The sequence below is a fragment of the Lathamus discolor genome, chromosome 4 (genome assembly GCF_037157495.1).
Source record: "Lathamus discolor isolate bLatDis1 chromosome 4, bLatDis1.hap1, whole genome shotgun sequence".
In the NCBI taxonomy this organism is placed as follows: domain Eukaryota; kingdom Metazoa; phylum Chordata; class Aves; order Psittaciformes; family Psittacidae; genus Lathamus; species Lathamus discolor.
This window is the reverse complement of record NC_088887.1, coordinates 108,276,028-108,299,595: the sequence shown is the minus strand read 5'-3', so window position 1 is coordinate 108,299,595 and position 23,568 is coordinate 108,276,028. Positions and strand designations below refer to the sequence as shown.

The 23,568-nt window shown below is 35.3% G+C and overlaps 1 protein-coding gene across 4 annotated transcripts in view; it reads left to right on the top strand.

Moving 5' to 3' along the window:
* TNFRSF19 (TNF receptor superfamily member 19) overlaps nucleotides 1-23,568 on the top strand; it is a 63,889-nt gene that overhangs the window by 8,723 nt on the left and 31,598 nt on the right. For 3 of the 4 annotated variants that reach the window (XM_065675866.1, XM_065675868.1, XM_065675869.1), the window contains 4 exons: nucleotides 3,999-4,087; nucleotides 5,463-5,573; nucleotides 16,579-16,757; nucleotides 19,276-19,361. In XM_065675866.1, the coding sequence (XP_065531938.1) occupies nucleotides 4,022-4,087; nucleotides 5,463-5,573; nucleotides 16,579-16,757; nucleotides 19,276-19,361 (442 nt within the window). In that variant the 5' untranslated portion in view covers nucleotides 3,999-4,021. Of the gene's footprint in view, nucleotides 1-2,086; nucleotides 2,126-3,998; nucleotides 4,088-5,462; nucleotides 5,574-16,578; nucleotides 16,758-19,275; nucleotides 19,362-23,568 lie in introns of those variants that run through there. The other variant, XM_065675870.1, reaches the window with a different exon arrangement.

The following is a 23,568-nucleotide window of genomic DNA, read 5'->3' as shown; positions in this document are numbered from 1 at the left end:
CTTAAATGCATATGAGGTGAATGGCTCATGCCCAACAAACATCAATGTAATGCCACTTGATATCAAGAGAGAACAAATTTGCCCAGTTGCAACCTAATATTGAGTACTGCAGTGTCTGCTTTTTAAGCAGGGCTTTTAACCAAAGTGGAGATAGAAACAGAAAACAAGCAGCTGGTATGGTTATGTCTTCTTCGGGACTTGCTTTCAATACAATTGAGTTCTGAATGCTGAATGTGCCTCAACCATTTGCATTACTATATATAAATGTTGTCATGAAAATAAACATTTTAATTTTTTGTGCTTTTAACGGTATTTTTTTATTGTACACCACTTAATTTCTTCCTTACATGTTATAGCCATTTTATATTCTTTGGGTTTTCTTTTTGGTAGGAACAGGGACACACAATGATTGCATGGTCCGATACCACAAGCATTCATACACATCTACTGAAATGATTTGCACATGTTTTGGTGCTACTAAACCTACTGAAGTGCAATGAAGTTTAAGGCCGGTAGACATGCAAGCATATTTTGGAAGATCTGTTGATTATAAAAGACAAATTATCTAGAAGATACCTCATATTATAGACCTAAAGCTATGAGATTACATCGTATACGTAATGATCAATCAACAAATTTGAAGCTCAGCAGAATGTGTAGATGAGTTGGAAAAGTCTATGATTGTTTAACACCAGTTCTAAAAGACTTGATTTTGGAAATTTACTCTGGGTTTTGGAACTCCTGATGTTTGAAGGTGTTGAATTTGGCAAGAGTTTCATAAGGACTGTAGATTTTCCTTTAAATCGAAAATATTTCACAGGTGCAATAAAATTTGCACACCTAAGTCAACAAAATGTGTTTTCAGCACAGCCTGCGTCTCCATATGCTTTCTATGTTTCTAAGAGTCTTTGAGGTACGTGCTATAAGAAGATCATTGTATAACGGATATGGCCACTCCAAAACTGAAATATGAGCTGTCAGCATGGCCAGGAACATGCTTGTTATTTCGTACTACCTTCTTATTAAGATCTGGCTTTATTTATTTATTTATTTATTTATTCAACTCAACTGTAACTCCAGAATATTACAAACACAAAAAAAACATCATTAGCTTTGTTTCAATATTGATTTTTAATAAAAAGTACTGAATCTGCTGGGCAGTTATTCAGGCTGTTCTTAATTTTCTTTATTTTTCCTAGTACTTCAGGTGATCTGCTCTGTAAAGTACAGACTGTTTAGATTATACCACAGCTCCATGTTTTAGATCATTAGGCTTAATACAGCTTGCCAATATTGTTTGCATTGATAATTCTACATGGAACATGGCATAAAAATATATTATTATTACAATATTGCATTACTTTTTTGATATCTGTCACATCTGTTTCTGGAAGCAAAATTAAATCTTAAATTTTAAAATAAGCCATATTTTTAACCTTATAAATAATCCTATTTCTAAAATTTTGGTAGTACTATATAGATGGTCATAATTACATTAGAAATGTGCTATGTTTTATTTCTTTAACAATAATATTATTAAGGAATATGATGACTAAATTCAGATGACTTGGAATAATCACTTGAGATGCAGTTCTAAGCAACTCAGTTATATTTGCAGCTTTATTTCACTGGCACAGTTATGTAAAGCTTTGCTTCCTGTAGCTATTAAGAAAGTATATAAGTATTTAAATTTTTACACTGAATACCATTATATGAAATCAAGAAGTCAGTGAGTGGTTTTCTCTCAGCTCCCTTTCATTTCATTTGAATTGATATTTAATAATTCTATATAAATTTAGCTTTTAGACTTTAAACTTTATTGTCTTGTCTTCTCTGAATCAAGTGAGTCAAGCTTGTTTTGCAGGACTGCTTCTCTGTAATACTGTGTAGAGTTGTTTATTGTATTACTACTCTTAGTTCCATTTTAATCTTCTCATAACATTACCATTCTTGAATTTCTCTAGCTTTCCAAACTGTATAAAAATTAAACAGCAGCAAGCTTAAGTCTTTCTTGATATTTTTTTCAGGGTTACTGAGGCGCAAAGTCTCCTGATTTGTCTTATGTGTAATCTGTTTTTACTTAGCAGATCTTCAATTACTGTTCTGACAGAAGATATAGTATATGGTATGCAGTTTTATGCATCTTGTTTCTTTCCAAACATTGATGAGAAACATTTCTTGGGACTTTTGAGTTCTCTTAACAGCATTTTTACAGTCTCTGTCCACTTTTTTTTTTTCTTTACTGTTACTAGAAATAGTTTAGTTCTTACATATATTTGTTCTTATATACTTAAATATTTCTTTTTTGGCAACTTTAGCACTGTCATTTTCTCATGCCAACCTTGTCTACCTAATGACTTTTTAATCTGTTGGCTCTTCTTTCCCATTTGTTCTACAGTATTTTTTACATCATTGTATTTGGGTCATCCAGTATTCTTCCTGAGATTTCCCATTTTCCCTCCTCCCATACCCCCTCCTCCCTAGCCCCCTACTGAAAAAAACAACCTATGTTGAATACTCTATCTGTATGTATTTGTATTACTTTATGGTATGTCTTCTTTTTTACCCATGTTGACATGCATATAATCTGATAATTGTCATTGGCCCATAGACCATTACAAAGTGAGAAATAACCATAAAAAATATAATCTTGGTTTTCCTGTGGAGTGCTGCCTGACACACCTCTTTGCCTGTTCTGTTCTTGCTAGCAGCCCTTTCTACACTTCCAAATAAAATTTACCTTAAAATATCAATAGTGCCACTGAAGTATACTTTCTTCTTACTGGAATTTGTTAAGTAGGATGTTCATGCAGTAAAATGTGAAACTGTGTGTTAATTATAATTCATGCTCATTCTGGTTGTATACATTTTGAAATATATTATGCTTGTTATAATTTCATATTGTAAAGCATTTTGTGTTTGTTCTTCATATTTTTCTGTTCTATTTCTATTCTGGCTTCTGTCCTTGAACTTGTTAGTCTCTTCTCTAAATGATAACATCTAAATGATACTCTTAAATTATAACAATTATATATTTTGTCTTTTAAAACTGTATTTAAATAGCAATCCTTAAGCTCTGAAGTAGGCCAGAAATATTTTAAGTATTATTTTTCATATCTAGCTGAAAGCAATGACATTATATTACTGCCACACAAGGTATGCAAATTAGGATCAAATTCAAATAGCCTGTCATGTAAGATGAATTTATTTATTCTTGTTATTGTTTTCATATAGTTTGGATTTCTGAACTAGAAGTTACACTGGCATTTCTAGGTAACTGACAAAACCAAAAAGTAAGAAACTGGAAATTAATACAAAGACTCAAATAAATAAACAAAAGGAAATCAGAGAAAAAATGTTTTGTTGGCCGAAGACAGTATTTTTAATGATTGTGGGATTGTAGTTCATTGATTTAATAATCCAAGAAATGTAATTCCAAAATAGAACTTCCTTTCCATACCAGTTTCAAGTATTTCCTTCTTAAAAAAAAAAAAAAAAATAAAAAAAAAATCTTTTTTTTTTTCCCCACTTCTTTAAAAATAAATAAATTAAACAAGTCTTTATGGACTGTTCTGTTGTCTTCTTCTGAGATTGTGATTAAAAATAGTCTGAGGTAGGATGTGATTTGGTTAAGCTCTTTGAAATGTCTTCTAAAATAGTCTTTGCCTATCAGATCATAAACAATCACATTAACACATCTTTAGAAGTTAATATCCCTTAGGTAACTGGTAGAAACAGATCCTGTGTATGCCTCCAGTTCCTTCCAGAATGAAGTAGAAGAGGTTATGTTTGCCACTAGGCAAACCCATTCTGCTCCACATTGCAACACAGAAGGAACATTCTCATGATCAGCTATGTCTTGGTTCTGAAATATTTTAATGACATTAACAGTTACGTATTTTGACATGCTGAATGACATAAAGTACTGTGGATCATACTACTTTTTCAATTTTAACATTGTGAAATATGTTGTTTTTTTTGTTTTTTTTTTTTTATAGGGAGAAAAGTTTAATTGTAAGAAATGGATGCTAAAGGATTACAAGGAGAAGATAAACTGAAGATGCTCATAATTTTACTAGCATATTTGGTAAGTTAAAAATTGATATTTATTTTTCCCTAGGATGAATGTTGAAAAAATTATATAGGACACAGGAATGGTGTTTTATTTTACACATTAATGCTAACGCTAGAATTCTTAAACTGATATATGCAGATGATGATGTACACATTTTATCTATTTAAAAGCAAGCTTGCTCAAGTGATTGATATAATTTCTTGCTGCTCCTCTCATGCAATTAAAAAAAATTATGTTGTAAGCCTCTTAATGGAAGAAGGACTGGACTAGGACAGAAAATATAGGTCAATATGAAGGTGATACTGCTTCACTTCAGAGAGATGGCAGGAATTCTAGCCAATATTCAGTGGCCATACAGTACGCTACACACGTAGTTTAGCACTTTGAAGTATTCCAAAGTTGGAATAGCAGAACATAGCATAGCACACAACTGCATTACCTACTAAGCATACTTCAACTCTGGCTTGCAGATACAGGCTCTGGAGCTAAGGTTAATTAATGTTTCATAGCTATCAGAAAGGCTTTGGTCTTTCAGAAAATACACAGAATAAGAATTTAGTAGCAATTGTGGAGAGCACTTTCAGTGATGGAAGCCTGTATTAGACATTTAATTTATAATACTGCTGAGGGAGCTCACAGGGTTTGCTAATGTTTGCTAATGCAGGATTCCAGTGATTATAATGTGAGTTTGCATGGCTGATATTATTGCTTATGTTATTTCTTATAACCTCAGTTTCTGGTTTGGTCAGGTAATGTACTTAGATGTCTTTGAACAGCCCATCAGATATGTAGTAATAGTGAAATTTAGAATAAATAGTATTCATACAGGGTTTTTCTGTTTTTTTTTCTGGTTTTGGTTTTTGGTTTTTTTTTTGTTTTGTTTTGTTTTTTTTTTTTTGTTGTTGTTGTTTTAAGTTTCCAAAAAGTTTGAGTGACCTTTTAAAATCTATAAATATTTACATTTAAAGGGCTAGATTTGAGCAATTTATTCAATTGTAATGACATCATTGAAAAAATTAAAAATCACAAATTAATGAAACACAGCAGTGTAATGTGATGTAGCTTACTGTCATGAAAATCATAGTTTTAGTAAATGGTCATGTGCACTGCTCGTAATGCTGATTAAGGTGAGGATTTTAAACTCATGTTCAAACAATACAGTGTTTTAGCATTCCACAGGTATCAAATATCAATCAGGTCTTCTAAAAATTGTGAAATCATTACAAGTCACTGAGTACTGAGACCCTTTAAAATTCAGGCCACTGTCTTCTTTTTACAGTAGAAAAATGATTTTTTTTTCTGCTACAGAGTTCATAAAAATTACATGTTAATAAGAGATTAGTTATGTTTTGGTGAGTTTACTATTTTTTTCTTTTATTTGTTTAAGCTAAGTAGAGTAATCTGTGAGACTGGAGATTGTAGAGAGCAAGAATTTAGGGACCACACTGGAAACTGTATCCTCTGCAAACAGTGTGGACCTGGAATGGAACTCTCAAAGGTAAGCAAATCATGTGTTCTTAAACTTATAATTATTGCATTTACATATGTGGTTAAAATAACAAATATCTGCACTTATACAGAAATACTTTTTAGCATTTTGGTGTTTGAACATTTTACAGTTTTTCAAGAACCATGTTTTCTAGTTCTCTTTATATAAAAAGCTTATTTCAGAAAATGATGATGCCATTAAGAGTAGGCTGTACCATTAAAGGATCTGGGTATGGGCTATCAAAATGTTATTTTTTTATTTTCTTTAAAGGTGAGTTAGTGCTACAAATGAGGGGTAGGAACTACAGGGAATTAAGACTGAATAATCTCACCATGTAGAGGAGTGCCCGAAAAATGTATTTCAAACTAGTGACTGGTACAGACCACTGAGATGGGGGTGAGGGTTGGGTGCTGACTTTCAGAATCAGTTCTGTATTTTAGATTAATTGCTTCTATAGACAATCTTTAAATACTTTTCCATACAGCAATCTGTCTTAACAGAATGGTTTATAAGAAAAATAAGGTCATAAGCACAAAAATACAGAGTAGGATTCACTTGAGAACTGAGATACTTCCTTAGAAAGGCTGGGAGATAGATTATCATCTGTTTTCACCAGCTGAGTGGCTGGAGCACTTTCAGTAGTTAGATTCAAGTGAGGCTCATTTCTTTGTTTTTCAAGTTGTTAAAAATGCTATAAATGCAATCCATATCTTTGTGCCATTTGAAGTAATTGAGAAAGTTGAGGCCAGAAAAATACACGGAAATACGTGGAAAGCACATAAGAAGCCTTTGTTAGAATCATGGAGAAGGAATATTTGCTATTGTGAGTCCTATGTAAATATGTTGGGTTTTTTTCCTTTTAGAACAACTACATCTCTTCCAAAGAAAATCCCCTAAAAGTTTTGTAATTGGCAAAGTCTTTTAGGAGTGCAGAAATCAATAAATGGAGATGAATGGTGACTGAGGTTATCGACTGTGATTCAGTAGAACTAGAAAGTTAACTTGCCAAAATTTCCAGCAAAAGTGCAAGTCTGAATGAAAGACATGAGGGGGATCTTCCTTGCTTTCAGCACAGAGAGAGTAAGTGCTGTGTCTGAGCAGGTGCTGAAACGAGAGGGAGGCATGTGGTGGGATTTGCTAACGCAATCAGAGGAGGTGAGAGAGATGGCAGAATGAGTTACACATCATGAGGAGACAGGATTTTTGGGGGGAGCAGGAGTGTTATGCTAGAGGTATGAAAATTATCAGGCAAAAAGAGTGAAGGCTGTTAATACGAATGATGAGGTGACTTGTGAAGTCTCATGCATAAACTTAAGACTCTTTCTTCAGTGTCCAGCTCCAATACTTACATCTTGCCCATTGCTAGAGCGTAGAACTATGGCCCAGATATAACTGTTCAGTGTGATTGATACCTGATAGATGGGGTCATGAAGCAAGAGACAAGTAGCTGCCCTGCCCTTTGCATATAGAATGGCAAACTCTGTTTGATACTCTTACTGATAGCATAAAAAGAATGATAAAGGTAGAATATAGGGTGTTATTTAGGCGTGAAATTTAATTTTCAGGGTTGCTTTTGTAGACAAGTATGTTGCTTAGATCCAAGGGGGATTTGCAAATGTTATTTTTGAAAAATTTTTAACATGAAACATTGCTAAGTCTGGTGTGTATGTGTATTTAAACAACGGGGGAAAAGAAGCTTTCAGTTTGTGGCTTTGTATTTCTTACTATATTCACCTCTGAAAAAAAGCACAAGTTAAGTATTGTGGTTTGTGTGTGGTTTGAAGAGATTTACTGAAATTGACTGACACATTTTCCCTGTCTCTCCACCCCCTGTAGCTAGTGTTTGGTGTGTTAACTGAAACATCCAGTTTCGTGCTTTAGTGAGGGTTGCTTTCTGTCTTGGGCAGTATTAGTTAAGGTTTAGCCGTACAAACAGTAATGCTGAAGTAGAGATTTCAAGATTACTAATGGTATGGATGTGATTTTGTTTGGAAATTTTGGGGTTTTTTTCCAGACTGGCCTTAAATTTGTGGACTGAAAGTTCCCAGGGACTTTAATTTATAAAGGCATTTTATAAGCTGTCCTAAAGCAGTATTATACTCATTGATACAGCATACTTACCTACGTGGCAAATAGAAAACAAGAGCATGAAAAGTAATGCCCTCAGTAATTACACTTTCAATTTAATAAAAAAATGTTAAACTAAAATAAGAAGGTTATAGTTTGCAGCAGCACGTTACTCAAGTTATGGTTTTACTTTAACTATTTTTGTTTACAATCTAATGGTCTGGATTCTTAGGACTAGTTTTTCTGAAGAACATGAATGTTTAATACACATCAATGTGTAAGCAATTGCTTTTCTGTGGCTCAAATAGGCTCTCAAATACAATTTTTTGCTACTACACTAGAACTGAAATAACTAAAGTTTTTGCTCAAACCTGAATGTGAGTTGAAGCATAATTTCCTTTGTAAGTATAGATAAAATTTTCTGTGAATCATAGCAAAGGATGTGATGCTGTGGCTCTTACTAAAATGCAGTTGAAAGTAATCTTGCTGAACTACAGCTTGAAGCAGCAAAGTATGGAAGTCAAAGGTCAGAACACAAAGGGAAAAGGGATTTAATGATATACTTGAAGTAATTTGCAGCACAGGAGGAGTTTTGTTTGCTTGGGGTTTTTTACATGTGAGAAAGCAATGATGTAATTATGGTGTAGTTTAGTAACAGTTTAATAACAACGTGTCTGTTTTCTGATCAAACATTTAGTGCTCATGGATAAAACTTGATACATTGTTGGATGTGGGAGCATTGCAGCCCAGAAAGCCAACCATATCTTGGGGTGCATCAAAAGGAGCTTGACCAGCAGGTCAAAGGAGGTGATCCTGACCCTCTGCTCTTGTGAGACCTCATCTGGAGTATTGTGTGCAGTTCTGGTGTCCTCAACATAAAAAGGACATGGAACTGTTGGAACAAGTCCAGAGGAGGGCCACGAGGATGATCAGGGGACTGGAGCACCTCCCGTATGAAGACAGGCTGAGAACGTTGGGGCTTTTCAGCCTGAAGAAGAGAAGGCTGCGTGGAGACCTCATAGCAGCCTTCCAGTATCTGAAGGGGGCCTATAGGGATGCTGGGGAGGGACTCTTCACCAAGGACTGTAGTGACAGGACAAGGGGTAATGGGTTAAAACTTAAACAGGGGAAGTTTAGATTGGTTATAAGGAGGAAGTTCTTCACTGTGAGGGTGGTGAGGCACTGGAATGGGTTGCCCAAGGAAGTTGTGAATGCTCCAGTGTTCAAGGCCAGGTTGGATGAAGCCTTGTGTGGGGTGGTTTAGTGTGAGGTGTCCCTGCCCATGGCAGGGAGGTTGGAACAAGATGATCTTGAGGTCCTTTCCAACTCTAACTATTCTATGATTCTATGATTCTATGACTGTATGTCTAAGTAAAATACAATGTTAGCAGTGGGGTTTTTGGTTCGGGTTCCCCCTCAACATGTTTTAAGCAATTGACTGACAGGTTTATCTTATGCTGGTAACGCGAAACCTCAACCTATATTGTTGGCTACAGAAGGCAAAGTATTGAGTCATGCAGCAGTGGACTGTGTGAACAGCTGATGTAAACATACATCCCTATTTCCTTCCCTCAAATCTCAGTTCAGGTAGAACTTACACTGATGAATAAGCTGAAGCTGAGAGGATCAATGTCAAGGACTCCGCTCTTTTTTATGAAAAACAACCTCATCTTAGCTACAATCTAAATCTGTAGATTTCTTTCTTGTTATTAGTGACTTAGAAAAATAGGAACAGTGTTCCTCTCAAAAGCCAAGTAAAGTTAGTAGGCTAAAGACTATGAAAGGGAAACTGGAGTTCTCAAGACAAAAACTAAGATAAATACTGTGGTACGGATGTGTACTATCATTAAATACCTTGCCACTGAATTGATCAGAACCAACTTTGGGTGTATTTTCTTTCTTTTGTCTTTATTTAAACTGAACACGTGATATTACAGAAATCAAAACTAATACATTGTTACCTAATTGTGGTGTCTGTGGGTTTTATTTAAACTTCAGTGGGATTTTTATTGTGGATTTATAAAACCCTGTTAAGTAAATAGTCATTAGTTGTCCCTACACTTAATTGAAGGCACAGTGACATCTGAAGATCAGACTTAAGAATTTAACACAGGCTGCGCAGGTGACTTAATGCATGGTTAAAGCCTAATCAAATCAGGTCCTGTGTGACAGTCCAGTCAGTTCGCATACTGCCAGGTACACTCAGATGTAACACAGACTTGCATCAACAGGATGGATAAATGTGCAGAACAAATACCACCTGTACAGACTGGGTGTCTGTGTGTATATTTATTTTTACAGCTATTGACTTGGGTTCTTTATATGACCTTTGCTGCTGTACTGTGTGAACATTTCATAGGACCTTTCTAAGTTAGGGAAACGCTGTTGCTTTTTCTCAATTTATACATGAGACACTACCACAGAAATCAACTTCCCTATGGTAATGCTATAAGTTTTTGGTGAAAAAGAGTAGACGGAGGCCACGGAGTGGAACAAGAGAATGGAGTTTTTGTCTTCACAAGGTGCCACATGAACAAGACAAGGTGCAATAGGTGGGAGTTCTACCAGGAAAGAGACTTGATCTCTATATGAGAAAGAAATTATTTGCAGTGAGAACAATCAATCATTGCCTGGAACAACTTCCCCAGGAGCATAGTACAGTCTCCATCACTGGACGTTTTCAGAATGCAATTGAACAGGGTGCTAGACCATTTCATCTCAGCTCCCTGTCCCAAGAAAGGTTGGACCAGATATCTTTTCAAGGTTTCTTCTGACCTGGGCTATTCTATGATTCCATAAGGAGAATTTCATTTGAGTTGCAAATTAGTGCTCAGTCTATTGGATGGACCTTGCTGTCTGCATAGATAAGCAACTTCAGACACCCTTTATAGCATGAAGCAAAAAAAAAAAAAACAAAAAAAAAAAAAAAAAAACAAATAGAAACAAACAAACCCCAAAAAACCCAAACCAAACAACCCAGCCTTATTTCATGTAACTAGTTAGTTCCGAATCTAGACTTTTCCTTTCAGCCTTTGCTGTCACGGTTTAGTGGGGCTCTCTTTTTCAAGAAGGTTTTTAATGTGTTTTTTCCTTAAAATAAGAAAAAACAGTAAACCCTCTCACTTTTCCTTTCTGATTCCCTATCAGTTGTAGTAACAGCAGCACTTTCAATGCTGCAGTACTTAAAATTGAAATCCATCAATTACTTGTTGATTATATTTTTTATAAAGTACTCTTAACATATTGCCATCATATGAGGGCCAGCTTTGTTATTCTATCAACAGTTTAGCATTGATGAGTAAGGGAGTGAAAGCTGCTTCCCCTGTATGTTTGCTTCTATTTCTTTGTTGTTGTTGTTGTTTTGATTTGGGTTGTTTTGTTTGTTGTGTGTTTTTAGTGAACTCGATAGCCTTTTCTTCATGTAAACATGTGTCCTTGGCAATGTTTACGAAGCAGTGGCACCACTGAAATAGTTTGATTTTGAGTGCATGAGGGTTTTGTTTGGGGGTTGGCTTATTTTTTTGGTGTTTTGTTTTTAAAAGCAGTGCTTTCCCTATGGTGAGAAATTGTGTCATTTCAGAAGGAAGTGTTTGCTTCATGTGGCTCAGCATTATTTCATTTCTGAATCATTTATTAGAAAGCAAAACATCATGAAGTTAAACAGTTTAATATCTTCAATTCTTTAAATTACTACAAGTCACCAGTGCCTGAATAGTCATTGGTGTGGCTTGAGAGCCTTTTTTCTTATCTTACCAGTAATGTGTTTCTGTGTAAATCATACCTTATGTATGATTCAAATTCACACAAATCACAACACTTGCTTTAAAAAAAAAACAAACAAACAAAAAAAAATCCATAATTGTCTTTAGCTTCTATGTATTTTCTTTATATATATATATATGAAAAAGCTCAGCCTCATCAAGCTTACACTGCAACTCAGAACTTTAACTGCGATTGTCGATTGTTTTGTCAACAGACCACATCTAAAGCTGCAGTTCAGTAACACAGAAATAATAGTTTTGGCACCAGTAAGTTCTTTCCACAGTGCCCTGCCTGCTGACACAGTAGGTTTTTAGGCTGTACTGTGGAACAGATCACCGAACTGGTCATTTTTAACCTGGCTTCATCTTATAGACAGACTTTCAGCTCAGCTTCATAATCAATTCTATCAGTGTACTTGAGGAAAATGTATGATGAGGGGAAAATGAAAAAGCAGAGATGAAAGGGAGGGAGAGAAATGCCTTAAAAAAGCATTGCCACCAAATACAAGATGATAAATACTGTCATCAAGAGACTGCTGCTGTACAGAGAGCCTCTGGGAAAGAGGAGCTTGGTGGTTGCTAAGGCAGGGTATGTGTTACTGGTTGCATCCTTGCGCTAGGTATATGATGAAGGAAATGGAGACCTGCATGCTGGCTTTGAAAAGGAATGGTGAATTAAACAGGAAGGTACTGTTTAAAGCTATTCCTGAATGTAACAGTCCCCGTACAGAACACCAAAGTTGGTGTGCCATGTTTGACATGTCCTAGTGAAGCTATGAGAGCAGCTGGTAACACGTTTGGCAGTTACTCTGTAACTTTCCAAAGCAGAAAAGCTGCTTGAGAGGAAACCTACCATACCTTCAGTTCAGGAGAGGCTAATGCGTTGCTGGGTGAGTCTCCTGGAAGCTGGAGCAGCTGTGTGTAAGCTTGTCAAATTTACCGAGAATGAAACTTCTAATACTAACTTTGCACTTAGCCACAGAAGCTAAATCTGACATGTTTACAGCACACTGTTGAAGCCTGTCCTGCTCAGAGAGTTCTGCTGATAGATACATCTGATTATTACTAGATGAGTCCACACCCTAAGATACTTTTGGAAGTTAAAACTGTGTGCTGTTTAATATGGCCATAGACTCAAAGGTATTACTAAAAGCTTTGTTTCCCAGCACCAGTGCAGTGCTGCAACCTGTTATATGACCTGACATGAGTTATAAGTGTCTTAATAGCTGGAAGACTTTGTTGAGAATACCCAAATATTCTTGTAATCATCATGGACTAAATGGAACTCCTCTGTGTTGTACTGTCTAGGGACTTACGTAGGTTGTGGTTAATCAGTGGAACTAGAAACAAATTCTAAAATGTACTTGCAGATTATGATCTTAATGATGCCTGAAAGCATTTTTTTAAATGAAATTTGAGGTTATTTTAATTGAAAGAATGTTTAAAATCTAATTTACTGTTCATTTACTTTCTGTGTTGCATTCAACTTTTAGGGAAAAAACCATACCACTTAACTCCATTACCCTTTGTAGTCTGCTAAACTTCTGGTTGTTCTGTCTGAATCAGGTTTTGGGTACTGTATACTAAAAGAAAATGTTAACACTTGGCAGTGTACTTCAAGTACACTACTACTTCAGGTAGTACTTCAAGAGGCGTCTGTATTATTGTATGCTTCTAGTATTTTTAGCTTGAAACTACATTATGAGTTTAGTTAACTAGGTCACTCCACTCCACATTCTAGCTGGCCTTGACCAATCACCTCACTTGATGCCTTAGTGAAGCCCACTTCTGAAAAGGGCTGTTCTGGGAATACATGTGTTAAAGATAATGAGATATCACAATACTGTGATAGTGAAAGCAGTATAAATGTAAAGAAAATAGAAGTGTATTTAAATTCTGAGGAAGTTTTTAATTAGTTTTAATGCAGTTTTCTAAATAAGCATTGGGGTTTTCATGGCTTGTACTGTTTTATCATTTGAGAGAGATATTGCACTGGTGTTAGCTGGTACCATTGATGGTAGCATTGCAAAGGGGAAGTGGAAAGGCCAGAGTAGGCTAAGTGTTCTTCACAGAATACTTCACAATAGAAGTAATAAATATAGTATATATTCACTTTTTTTCTTTCTCTTTTTTCCTGGCATGAAAATAAAAAATGGGGTTTTTAAATCTCTCTAATTAAGGTTACAAGTTTCATTTCTCTTCTCTGCAGTCCTGAGGTGAACTGCCACAGGAGACAAGCCGTCTTTTAAAAATATGAGTGGGAGGATAGAAGTGGTGAGGGGAGTTGGGAACTATTCAGATCTCATCAGCCATATAACTTGACAGCTTCATAAACAGAGCACTAAGAAAACTGGTGCACATCAGTTTTGCACATGTACTGATAAAAGATAAACAGTCAATTTTTTGTATATTTGCTGGACTGCTAAATTATAAAGACCAAGATATCAAAGGGTTTGAATCCATCGTCTAAATCATATCCTCCAGTTTGGGAATGTGGTTAATTATGAGTGCACATCTGTTTGAAGTTCCGCCTGGTTTACAAACTTAAATATTTATTTGCACCTGCCAGGCAGTTAACTACCTCAAATATTATGTGAACGTAAAAAGCACATACATAAAGTTGTAGTCGTTGTGGATTATATCTACAGAATTCCTGGCAAGGATTTAGAAGCCATATTTGAAAAGACTGGAGACTGTAAATTCTTTGGGCAGGGGACATCTTTATGTTGCATCCACCATTTTTATAGCTTTAAAGCAAGCCATTCCACCTTACAGAGGACCACTAATATTTGTCCATCCAACCATAGCAAAGAAGATCTGATACAGCTAGAAATAACTTACTCAAGCTTTGGTAGTTTGGGCCAGTGAGTTGGAGGCATTTAATTCTTACTTTTTTTTCCTGGTGTTTGCTTGGTTTTGATCAGAAACTTCAAAGGTAGTCTGGAAAGGAAAACTTATAATTAAGTTAATTTAAGCTTTATATTTGAAAGTTTACTAGGACTTGGGAGGGACTGATTCCAAATGATTTATCAAGAGATCCAAATATACACAGTTTGTCTGAGTTATATAATATATCCTATAACACTACTATTCAGATTATCTAAATAGAAAGTAAAGAGTAGGTATTTAGAAAGAATGTGTTAAGGAAGAATGGGATTCAATGAAAAAGTCTAAATAGTCTTAGCAAGAGCAAAATCTCCTAGTAGAAGTTAGTCTGATTACAATCCCCAGCGGTAATCATGTAGCTTTGTATACAGTCTTACAATTGCATAAATGAAATTAAGTGTAAAACTAAACACAGTGAGATATTTTTAGGCGACATAAAATAGAATTGCTAGATCCCCCATTTGTTGGGTTTTTTTTGGGGGGGGAGCGGTTACAGAAATCTGATATGATTCAGACTGATAGGTTTGAAATAAAATGCCAGAAAATGTTCTATGTCAGAGGTAAATTAGAAAAAAATAAAATTAAATATTTTTATACCTTTTGCCTACCAGCTTTATTAGGGTCCATATCTAGCAGGAGGACTGTGCTGTACAGTGTATGAAACTGTACAGTTTCATATGTATGCTTTTTTTCGGGTGTTCCTAACTCCAATGATTTGCCTGTCTGCCTCTTTTTTCAATTCCTAGGTCTAAGACACGGAAGAAAACTATTTTTAGTGTCTGTTTGTAGCTGCTTTCTTAGAGTTGTTCATTTTCTGAGTACTTGAGTGCTTGTTGTTCTTCAGAGGACAGTAAAGACATTCTTGACAAAAAGGAAAAAATTCTTAGAATGTCCAGTAAAATGTATCTGAAGGTGTTTATTGTTACTATACCATTGCAGACTAGAAGCACGATAAAATATGTATTGGCCATTGCAGAGCTTGTCCCATAGATGCTTTCTCGGTGGAAAACCTTGGAGAACCCTGAGTTTATTTCTAATAGTTCAAAGCTTTTTGCTGCAAGAGCTTTTCAGTGGATGGTGAATGACTTTGGTGGATGGATGACTTGGGAAAAAGTTGCTTATGTACATCAGCCGGGGACATATGGAGGAAACCGGTGGAAACCTTCTCTTAAGTTGCCCAATTGAAGATTTCCTGCAGTTTTCCCACTGGGAAGATGCCCTGTTCTTCCACTGAGACCACATACTGGAGAAGGAGGTCCCCACAATGCTTTTCCCACCTACTCGCTTCTTAAAAAATCCTTTCCAGCAATTTGTTGTGCTCCTCTTGCTGTTTTGCAGTGTGTCCCCAATGCACTAAGCCTAACTCCAAAGTACTGCAAAAAATAAAAATAAAAATAAAAAAAAAATTGAGATGAGAAAAGGGAATAGCAACTCTTACTAACTTGGTAACTCTAAGAAATGGTGACATAAAAATCAAATAGATTGAAAATTCTTCATTATCAGTTTCTGGAATTCAGTCCCCACATGTTGGGTGAAGTTTTTCTCTTTGCAGCCTGTCAGTTGTATTAGTTGTCCTTTTGCAAATGAATGGTAATGATTACTTTAAACAGCTAAACTGGGGATGAACAACCAACTGTAATTATATTCCTTGTATAGTAAAATATTATGCCTCTCTGTGATCTGCAGAACTATTAAACTTGCTTCCAACAGTTTGAGAACTGTTAGAACTGGAGTGGACTGAGTTTCTGAAATTCTTAGTGGCTAAGCAACGTTTCATGCCTTACTGATGGTCATTAACCAGCTCTGTTTTATTTGGTAACAGAAATGCTAAGCCTTTGAAGATCAGTGCACTCTCTTTGGCAATTAACTTTGTTCACCTTAGCTATGAACCTTAATATCAAAGTGCTTCTTTGCTGTTTTTGTAACTGAGTAAGTGCCTTTATACTTCACTTGTCCCAGTTTCTGCACTTTCACATGACTGACCTAATTAAAAAACAGACAGCTCAATAATTCTACCATAAGCTAGTAATAATGAAACTGTGGGAGTCCTTGAAGCCTTTTATCATTCAAATACACAGTGGTTTCATGAATAAAGTGGATGACTAAGTATTACTTATAGAAGTAAGGGAGATTATTAGCAGTGGAAGACACATTTGAACTTGCTGAAAGGATGGCTTTTGTCTCTAGAAAGACCTACTCTCTGTAATAATTACACTAGGTCTTCATTTTATTCCAGCATTCTCTTGTTGTTCACGCTTTCAGTGACTGAATAGCTTGCTACTGCTTGTTAATCCCTACAGGAATGCGGCTTTGGATATGGGGAGGATGCACAGTGCATGACATGCAGGCCAAACAGATTCAAGGAAGACTGGGGCTTTCAGAAGTGCAAGCCTTGTCTGGATTGTGCATTAGTTAACCGGTTTCAGAAGTCCAACTGTTCTGCCACCAGCAATGCACTATGTGGAGACTGTTTACCAGGGTAAGTCTGTTTCTGAAGATGAGACTTGAATAAATTCAAAACTAATTTGCATTAACATTTGCTTGTTCATGTTTCCAAGATAAATGTTTGTATCCTTCATGTATTTAAGAAGGCCCTCAGTTCTAATCTTGGCCTTGCCAACAATTTACTGTAAGATCTGAGCACATAATTTCAGAATTGCAGTTTAAAATATCTCATCTATAAAAGTGGTTTGATAATTACCTACTTGATCTATAAGAGTACTGTCTATACAGTGCATGAGCAAAATACTTGAAAATATTGAGTGTTGCTGGTGAAATACTTCATTGTTATAAAGAACTGTTTGGAAACATGCACAGTTATCTTCTTGAAGACTGATCACATCATTTGCTTGCCTTTCTTACCCCTCCTTAGGAAAACGCCTCATAATTCTCATGCTAATTCTTTTTTCTTAGGTCAAAAGTAGTGGCTATGGTTTATGCGCTGAATTTCCTTCAGCATGTTGGTAAATTCACAGAGCATGATCCTACCTCAGAATCATGAATGCATCTGAAAGAATATCTGCCATGAATTTGTTAAAAGGCATTTCTGATAGTTTTGAACTATGGATTGGTTTAATTCATAGGAGTAGGTAATGAGAACTGATTTGGAACTGTAACAGCCTTTGTATTTCAGGGTATGTATTTCAGAGATGCTTTGAAGTTCATACGTTTCCTACATAAATCTCAGCTATTTGATTGTGTTTATTTTTAGATACTTCTTTTTTTTTTTTTTTTTTTTTAAATACCAGCTATCAAATGCCTGAGCACTGTTGATGCTCCTACAGTTATTCCCCTCAAGCCAGAAGGTCTTTTCATTTAGAAACACTTAGTAAAGCTTTGGTAACATATTGGTGTAAGTCATGGTATAAGAAGGTGCAACCCGAGGTGTTAGATATGCTATTCACAACCACTTTTGATACTACCTGAAGCCACATGGTGGATTGATTTATGCTGTTATTGCATATTAATAGCTATGTATTATAGGGCTTATTTGGCTGTCAGTAGGGAGATTTTTCTTGTGCTGTAAACAATATAGGCTAATTTTTAGAAAGACAAGAAAAGAATGAAAAAAAAAAAAGCCAAAATAAAACATGCATTTAGGGGGGACCTGAGAATGCTTCTCACTGTTCTGCTCTAGAATGTATTCTAGATACGTGTGTTGACTATGTGTTAAAATGACAGCTATTTCCACAACCTACTTTTACTGGCAGTAAAGTTGGAAACATGAGGAGGGAGGGAGTCATGGCTAGGAGTCACATTACCTGGTCTGGATGTTTTGGGGAACAGAACTGTAGAACATACCACTACTCACACCTGTCCATCAGTTTAGATGCTGCCTAAGCATCACTGCAGTCAGTAAGCTCTTCAAACATGAACTCAAACATAAAGTTCTTGCAGGGTCTTTACAAGAAAATGTCTCCTTGATTATGAGAGCCTTTTTTGTTTGTTTGTTATGTTTTTGTATTAATTTCTTTAGAAATTAGTAGTTGGCTAGATTGCTTGCTTTACAGTTTCATTTTATTGTTCACATGTTACTGCTTGTAGCCTCCCATTGCTATTACTTACCTGAACCATCTGATTGATACTTCTGTTCACAGTATCAATTTTTTCATACCTAGAAATGCTGCTATCTAGGATTTTTGAAGTCTGCATTTAAGTGAGAATATAGAAACAAAGTGGAGAATTGGATAATGTAGATTGGGACTCATGTGGTCACTTTGTTAATTTGCATTTATAGCCCATGCATGTTGTGATTTTAGTTGGTGGTGAAGATCTTCCTAGAGGAGCAGCAAGAGTCAGAGAGGGATTACTGGCTTACTGAAACATAGTTCTGAAAAACCGTATTTACTGTTCTACAAAACAAACAGAATAATCTTATTTTCTGAAGGTTTTGTCACACAGCATGTTAAACTTTACTGGGGAGGTGATACCTTTCTGTGCAAGTACATAAGTGGAGCAATTTATGAGTTTAACTCAGAGAAGGAAAAATGTATCTTGGGGATTTTAGCTGGAAAGCACTGGCATCTGATCCATTATATACTGTTAGTAGTGATAACTACCTTGCAAAATCTTGTTTCTTTTAGGAGCATTACATAGATTAATCAGTTCACTTTTCTTTTTAAAAATGTGTAAATAAGCCTGCATTATACTTGTCTTATCTGTTGTGATGTATGCAGAACATGGAATATTGATTTCAGTCTGAAGTCTCCAGAACTGTTTATTTCTTATGTGAATATAAGTTTATAGTGACTATGCATTTGGACTAACAGATGTACAATTTTTTCTCAGTTGTCTTTAGATCTACTGCTGTTTTACTAATATCTACTGTAGTTTGGTTTACTTTTATTTTCTTCTATTTCCTGATCATTTGCTCTGGGACACAGATTGACAAAAGTTTGCAGTTACGGAGGATCTTGTTAAAACACCTGATTAATTTTGTGAGGAAAAATAACTGGGTTTGATTAATTTTTTTTTTATTTTATTCATTTATCTTCTAGATTTTATAGGAAGACTAAGCTCGGAGGCTTTCAAGATATGGAATGTGTTCCTTGTGGTGATCCTCCTCCTCCCTATGAGCCTCACTGTAAGTGCTGTTTTCCTGCTGTTGGAATGGGACCTTTATGCTTTAGAATGTTTTCTGGTTTAGCTCAAAAGCTTGGCAAAAAAGACGACAGCCATAGTTATGAAGAATTCTTTTAGAGGCTTATTATTTTCTAAGTAAATAGTTTTGTTAACACATTTCAGCACGTCCAGCACTGTCATGGCAAAGTTCCATCATATAACCACTCACTTGAGGATAGACATTCCTGTCATACCATGTGTTTAGGGAGTCTTGACTCCACTTCTGATGTTGTCATATTAATTTTAGTTTCTGGTTTGTTTTAATGCCAAAAGATAGGCAGTCTTCCTAGACCCTGTGCCTGTTATCAGGTAGGCCTGAGTGTGAGTATTAATGCTTTCCTGAAACCCAAAAATGGTGATCTGTTGATACCTTTAGAAATAACTTTAGTACCAAAGTTACAACGAGAGAGAACAACGTAGATAAATATCTTTATAATGCTATATACATTAAGAAGGAAATGTCAGTGTCTCTGGTTTTGGCCAATGAGAGGATTAGAATCTCTTCATTCTGCAGCATAAGCCTTTTACTACTTCTTCCAAGACTGTTGACCATCTACATCCCGTCAAGATTTTAATCAATAAAAGGAGTGAATTATTCTTGTTGCATATATTGCTCTCTAGTTTAGAATACAAAAAATAAAACTGATACAATATGCTCTTGTGGAAAACCTTGGGTTTACTTGTTTGTTTATGTAACTGTGAAGTTATGTTTTGGGAGGGTTTTTTTCCCCTGTTCCAAACCGAAACAATTCTTTTATAGAAAGAATGAATTGTCAAGTTCCTGAAATACTTCATGCTACTTTATTAAAGATACAGTTTCTTATAAACAGCCTTTCTTTTTTGAATTGTGCTGAAGTAAAAGATAACCAAGTACACGCTATTGTGATTTAGAATCATAAGTCAGTCTATATATTGTATTAAGAATTCTTCAGCATTTCATATACTACTTAGATAGTAATTTTTCAAACTTCCTTTTTTTAGTTCCATTTTAGTTTTAGTGCTTTTTGGTGAATGAACTTATAAACCCAGATTTTCAGACAGTGTCTTTAATAGTCAAAAGTTTTTATAAATGTGGCTTCCTGTCTATTTCTCTTATGGTTGGAGAGAATTTCATTATATATCTCTGAATCTGAATAATTTAAATTTCATTAAAGATTGCAACATAGATTACTATATAAAGAATAACTTAAAATGCCTGCAGCAGTAACATCTGGCCATGTATAACATAAACCTAGAAAGTAAATTGAAACTTTTTCAACTATTTTTGTACTGAGAAAACACACTTTCTGTAAACATTTTTAAGATATTATGTTCTTCATAGCAGATACTGTGGCATTTGATGCCAAGAATGAACTGCTGATTTCGACATACTCTAGCAAATCACTTCAAGTTCGATAAGTTGCAGAAGGTATTTCTAGACAGAGTTTGAACCCAGACAAACAATTTAATACATACATTTTTTTTTTTAGTCTCTCCAGTTGATGAAATTATTATCCCCTTCATTTGTTTTTACTCTCTTTTTATTTACAATAGTGAAATGTGAAGTGTAAGAATGTTATTCTGATCTCATATGTTCATTTTATGCAGTTTTTCCTTTTGTCTGTTTCCTTCTAAGAAAACATGCTATTCAAACATGAATTCCTCTTTCGGGCACCACTCAGACAGGGAGAAAGAAATTACCTCCCTTAGCTTTTTGCTTTGTTTGTTTCCATCTTTTCAAAAATCACCAATTTGGGTTTTTTTGGGGGATATTTTTGTTTGTCTGTTTGTTTTTTTAAAGATGATGAAAAAATGATTTATAAATCTTCTGAAATATCTCAGAATGGCTCAGTTCATAGTAATATGGCATTTGTAATTGAGCCTAAGCTTGAATCCTAACTTGAACCCTTAGGAAGCTACCACTAATTTTAAGTGGGCAACAGACAACCCCCTGGAGAAAACTATTTTGTGTGTCACCAACCATTACAATCTTAAATAATGGAAATACTCCCATGAGGTACAATTACCATATGTCACTGTAGTTTTTAGAAGTCTTTTGTTTGGAATTTGTGTATTGGTTCTGTTTGAGGTTTCGTATCACACCAGTGGAAATACCGCAGTTTTAAGATGAAGTCAAAACATGATTCTATAAAGAATTATAAATGATGTGTGAAAGCAAGCTTTTTGCACCTCATGCTGAAAAATGTTTGCTGTTTATTTCAGTGATCAATATATTTTGATAGTTAAGATGCTTAAGACTACAAGTTAAATGGAGACAGATCGTTAGGTGCATGGGGCAAGTTCTCAATGATCAGATGACTGTTCTAATTCTCTGCCTTTCTTGTCCTCCTTTCTTTTCACTGTGAAACAGAAAGTCAAATATTAGTGCAGCTCTTACATTACAGATGAAAAGGAAAAGTTTAAATGTCCTGTTTCAATGAATTAATTGTCCTGTGAGGTGTGTGGCAATCTTTTGTTTGCTTAAGAGCATTACTATAAGTGCACAAAGGCTCACAGCCCCCTACCTGGACTCATGTAAAAGCTGAGACATGGATCAAGTTCTTTCAGCACTAGTAGCGGTTGATTATTACCCAGTTAGCTATAAATCTAAATACTTGCTTTTATCTTCTTCTTTTCTGTAGACATTTTAAAACAGATCTGGTTTAAATATTTACTCATGAAAAAAATGAGTTTGTGAATTGCTAGAGGCAAAGTTGAAAGGATTCTATAATGAACAAGTAAAGAGAGTATTAGAGGCAAGGAGAATTGCTATCACCTTTGTGTAAACTTTAAAGGGGACACAATGACTTATGTGTGTCTTTAGGATGTCAGAAAATTAAATACACAATGATATAGTTATATTTTAATTTGCTTAGTTCAAGTAAATAAACTGTAAATACCAATCCTATATATAGCATCAGCATCTAAAATCAGAAATCAAAAATGAAATGATCAGAAATGAAAGCATGGTTTCAAAGTTACTATTTATGTTCGCTTTGTAAACTGAAGATATTTTTTTCTCACCTGAAGATTTTTTTTTTTTTTTTTCCCCTAAACTGAATTATAGTAAAGGAGTCCTTAGAATTGGGAACTAGAGTGGAAACTCTATCAATCAAAGATGTGATTTCTGAATAGAGTGTCCCAAACTGGTATCTGTTCAGCAAAGGAACAGTGACTTAGATAGGGTTCAATGATTCTGTTTTCTCAGCACAAATTTAGGCTTGTAAAGTTCACCCACTTGTCTGCTCAGGCCAGTGTTGTGCTGCCCTAATGGTTATGTTTAAATTGTTAATGAAACTCCTCAGTAAAATAGAATGTGAATTTATACGTGATGTAAAAAGAACTAAAATAACTCTCCTTCTCAGGTTATTTTTAAATCTAATGAGTTTGTTAACCCCAAAAGACTTGTGGTGGCACAAGTGAAGAACAGATGTGGGAAAGGCTAGAGTAAGAATTAGATCTTCCAAAGATATCATTGCTTTCTTTGAGCAAGCATTATGCTTTCAGCTAGTCTGTCTTAGCAAATAAACAGACATTAGAAACCATACTCCTTATCTTCTTTTGGTCATAAGAAGTTGGCAGTTTAAAACTAAAGCAACAGAATTATTTTATCAGCTTGGCTATGACATCTATTCCCTCAAGTTTTTCCTGTTGTATTTTTCAGTTCAAAATACAAGAACAGTATCAGAATCTCCAGAATTCTTTAGCCTCTGAATAGACTTTTACTAAGCAGAAGAACTTGTGATATTTAACTTTTTCAAGCTGCATTAAAAAAGTAGTTCCTATCAGTCTGGCACTACTGGTCCAGTCTGGACCGATCTACAGTCCATGGTGTTCCCCAAGAGGGGAAATGTGCAAATTCGGTCTAGAATTTGGCTGTACAAACAGTTAAATTGTAGGAGTCAAGGAAGAGAGGAAATGAATGCCCATGTGCCAGGAGCATTTTACAGCCAAATCACCATCAAAAGAACAACTTTGCCTTTAAAAAAAGAAAAAAAAAAAAAAAACCCACAAAAAAACCCACCAAAAACCACTTTTTTACTTTTTTTTTTCCCCATTATCTGCACTCTAAAATAATAATATTTTGCACAGTACAACCAGCCCAACTCATTCTTCCTTCTCCAGCTTGTCTTCATGACATAAAGAAACATGGGAAGCTGAGTGGAGACAGGATAGGGGCAGGATACCAT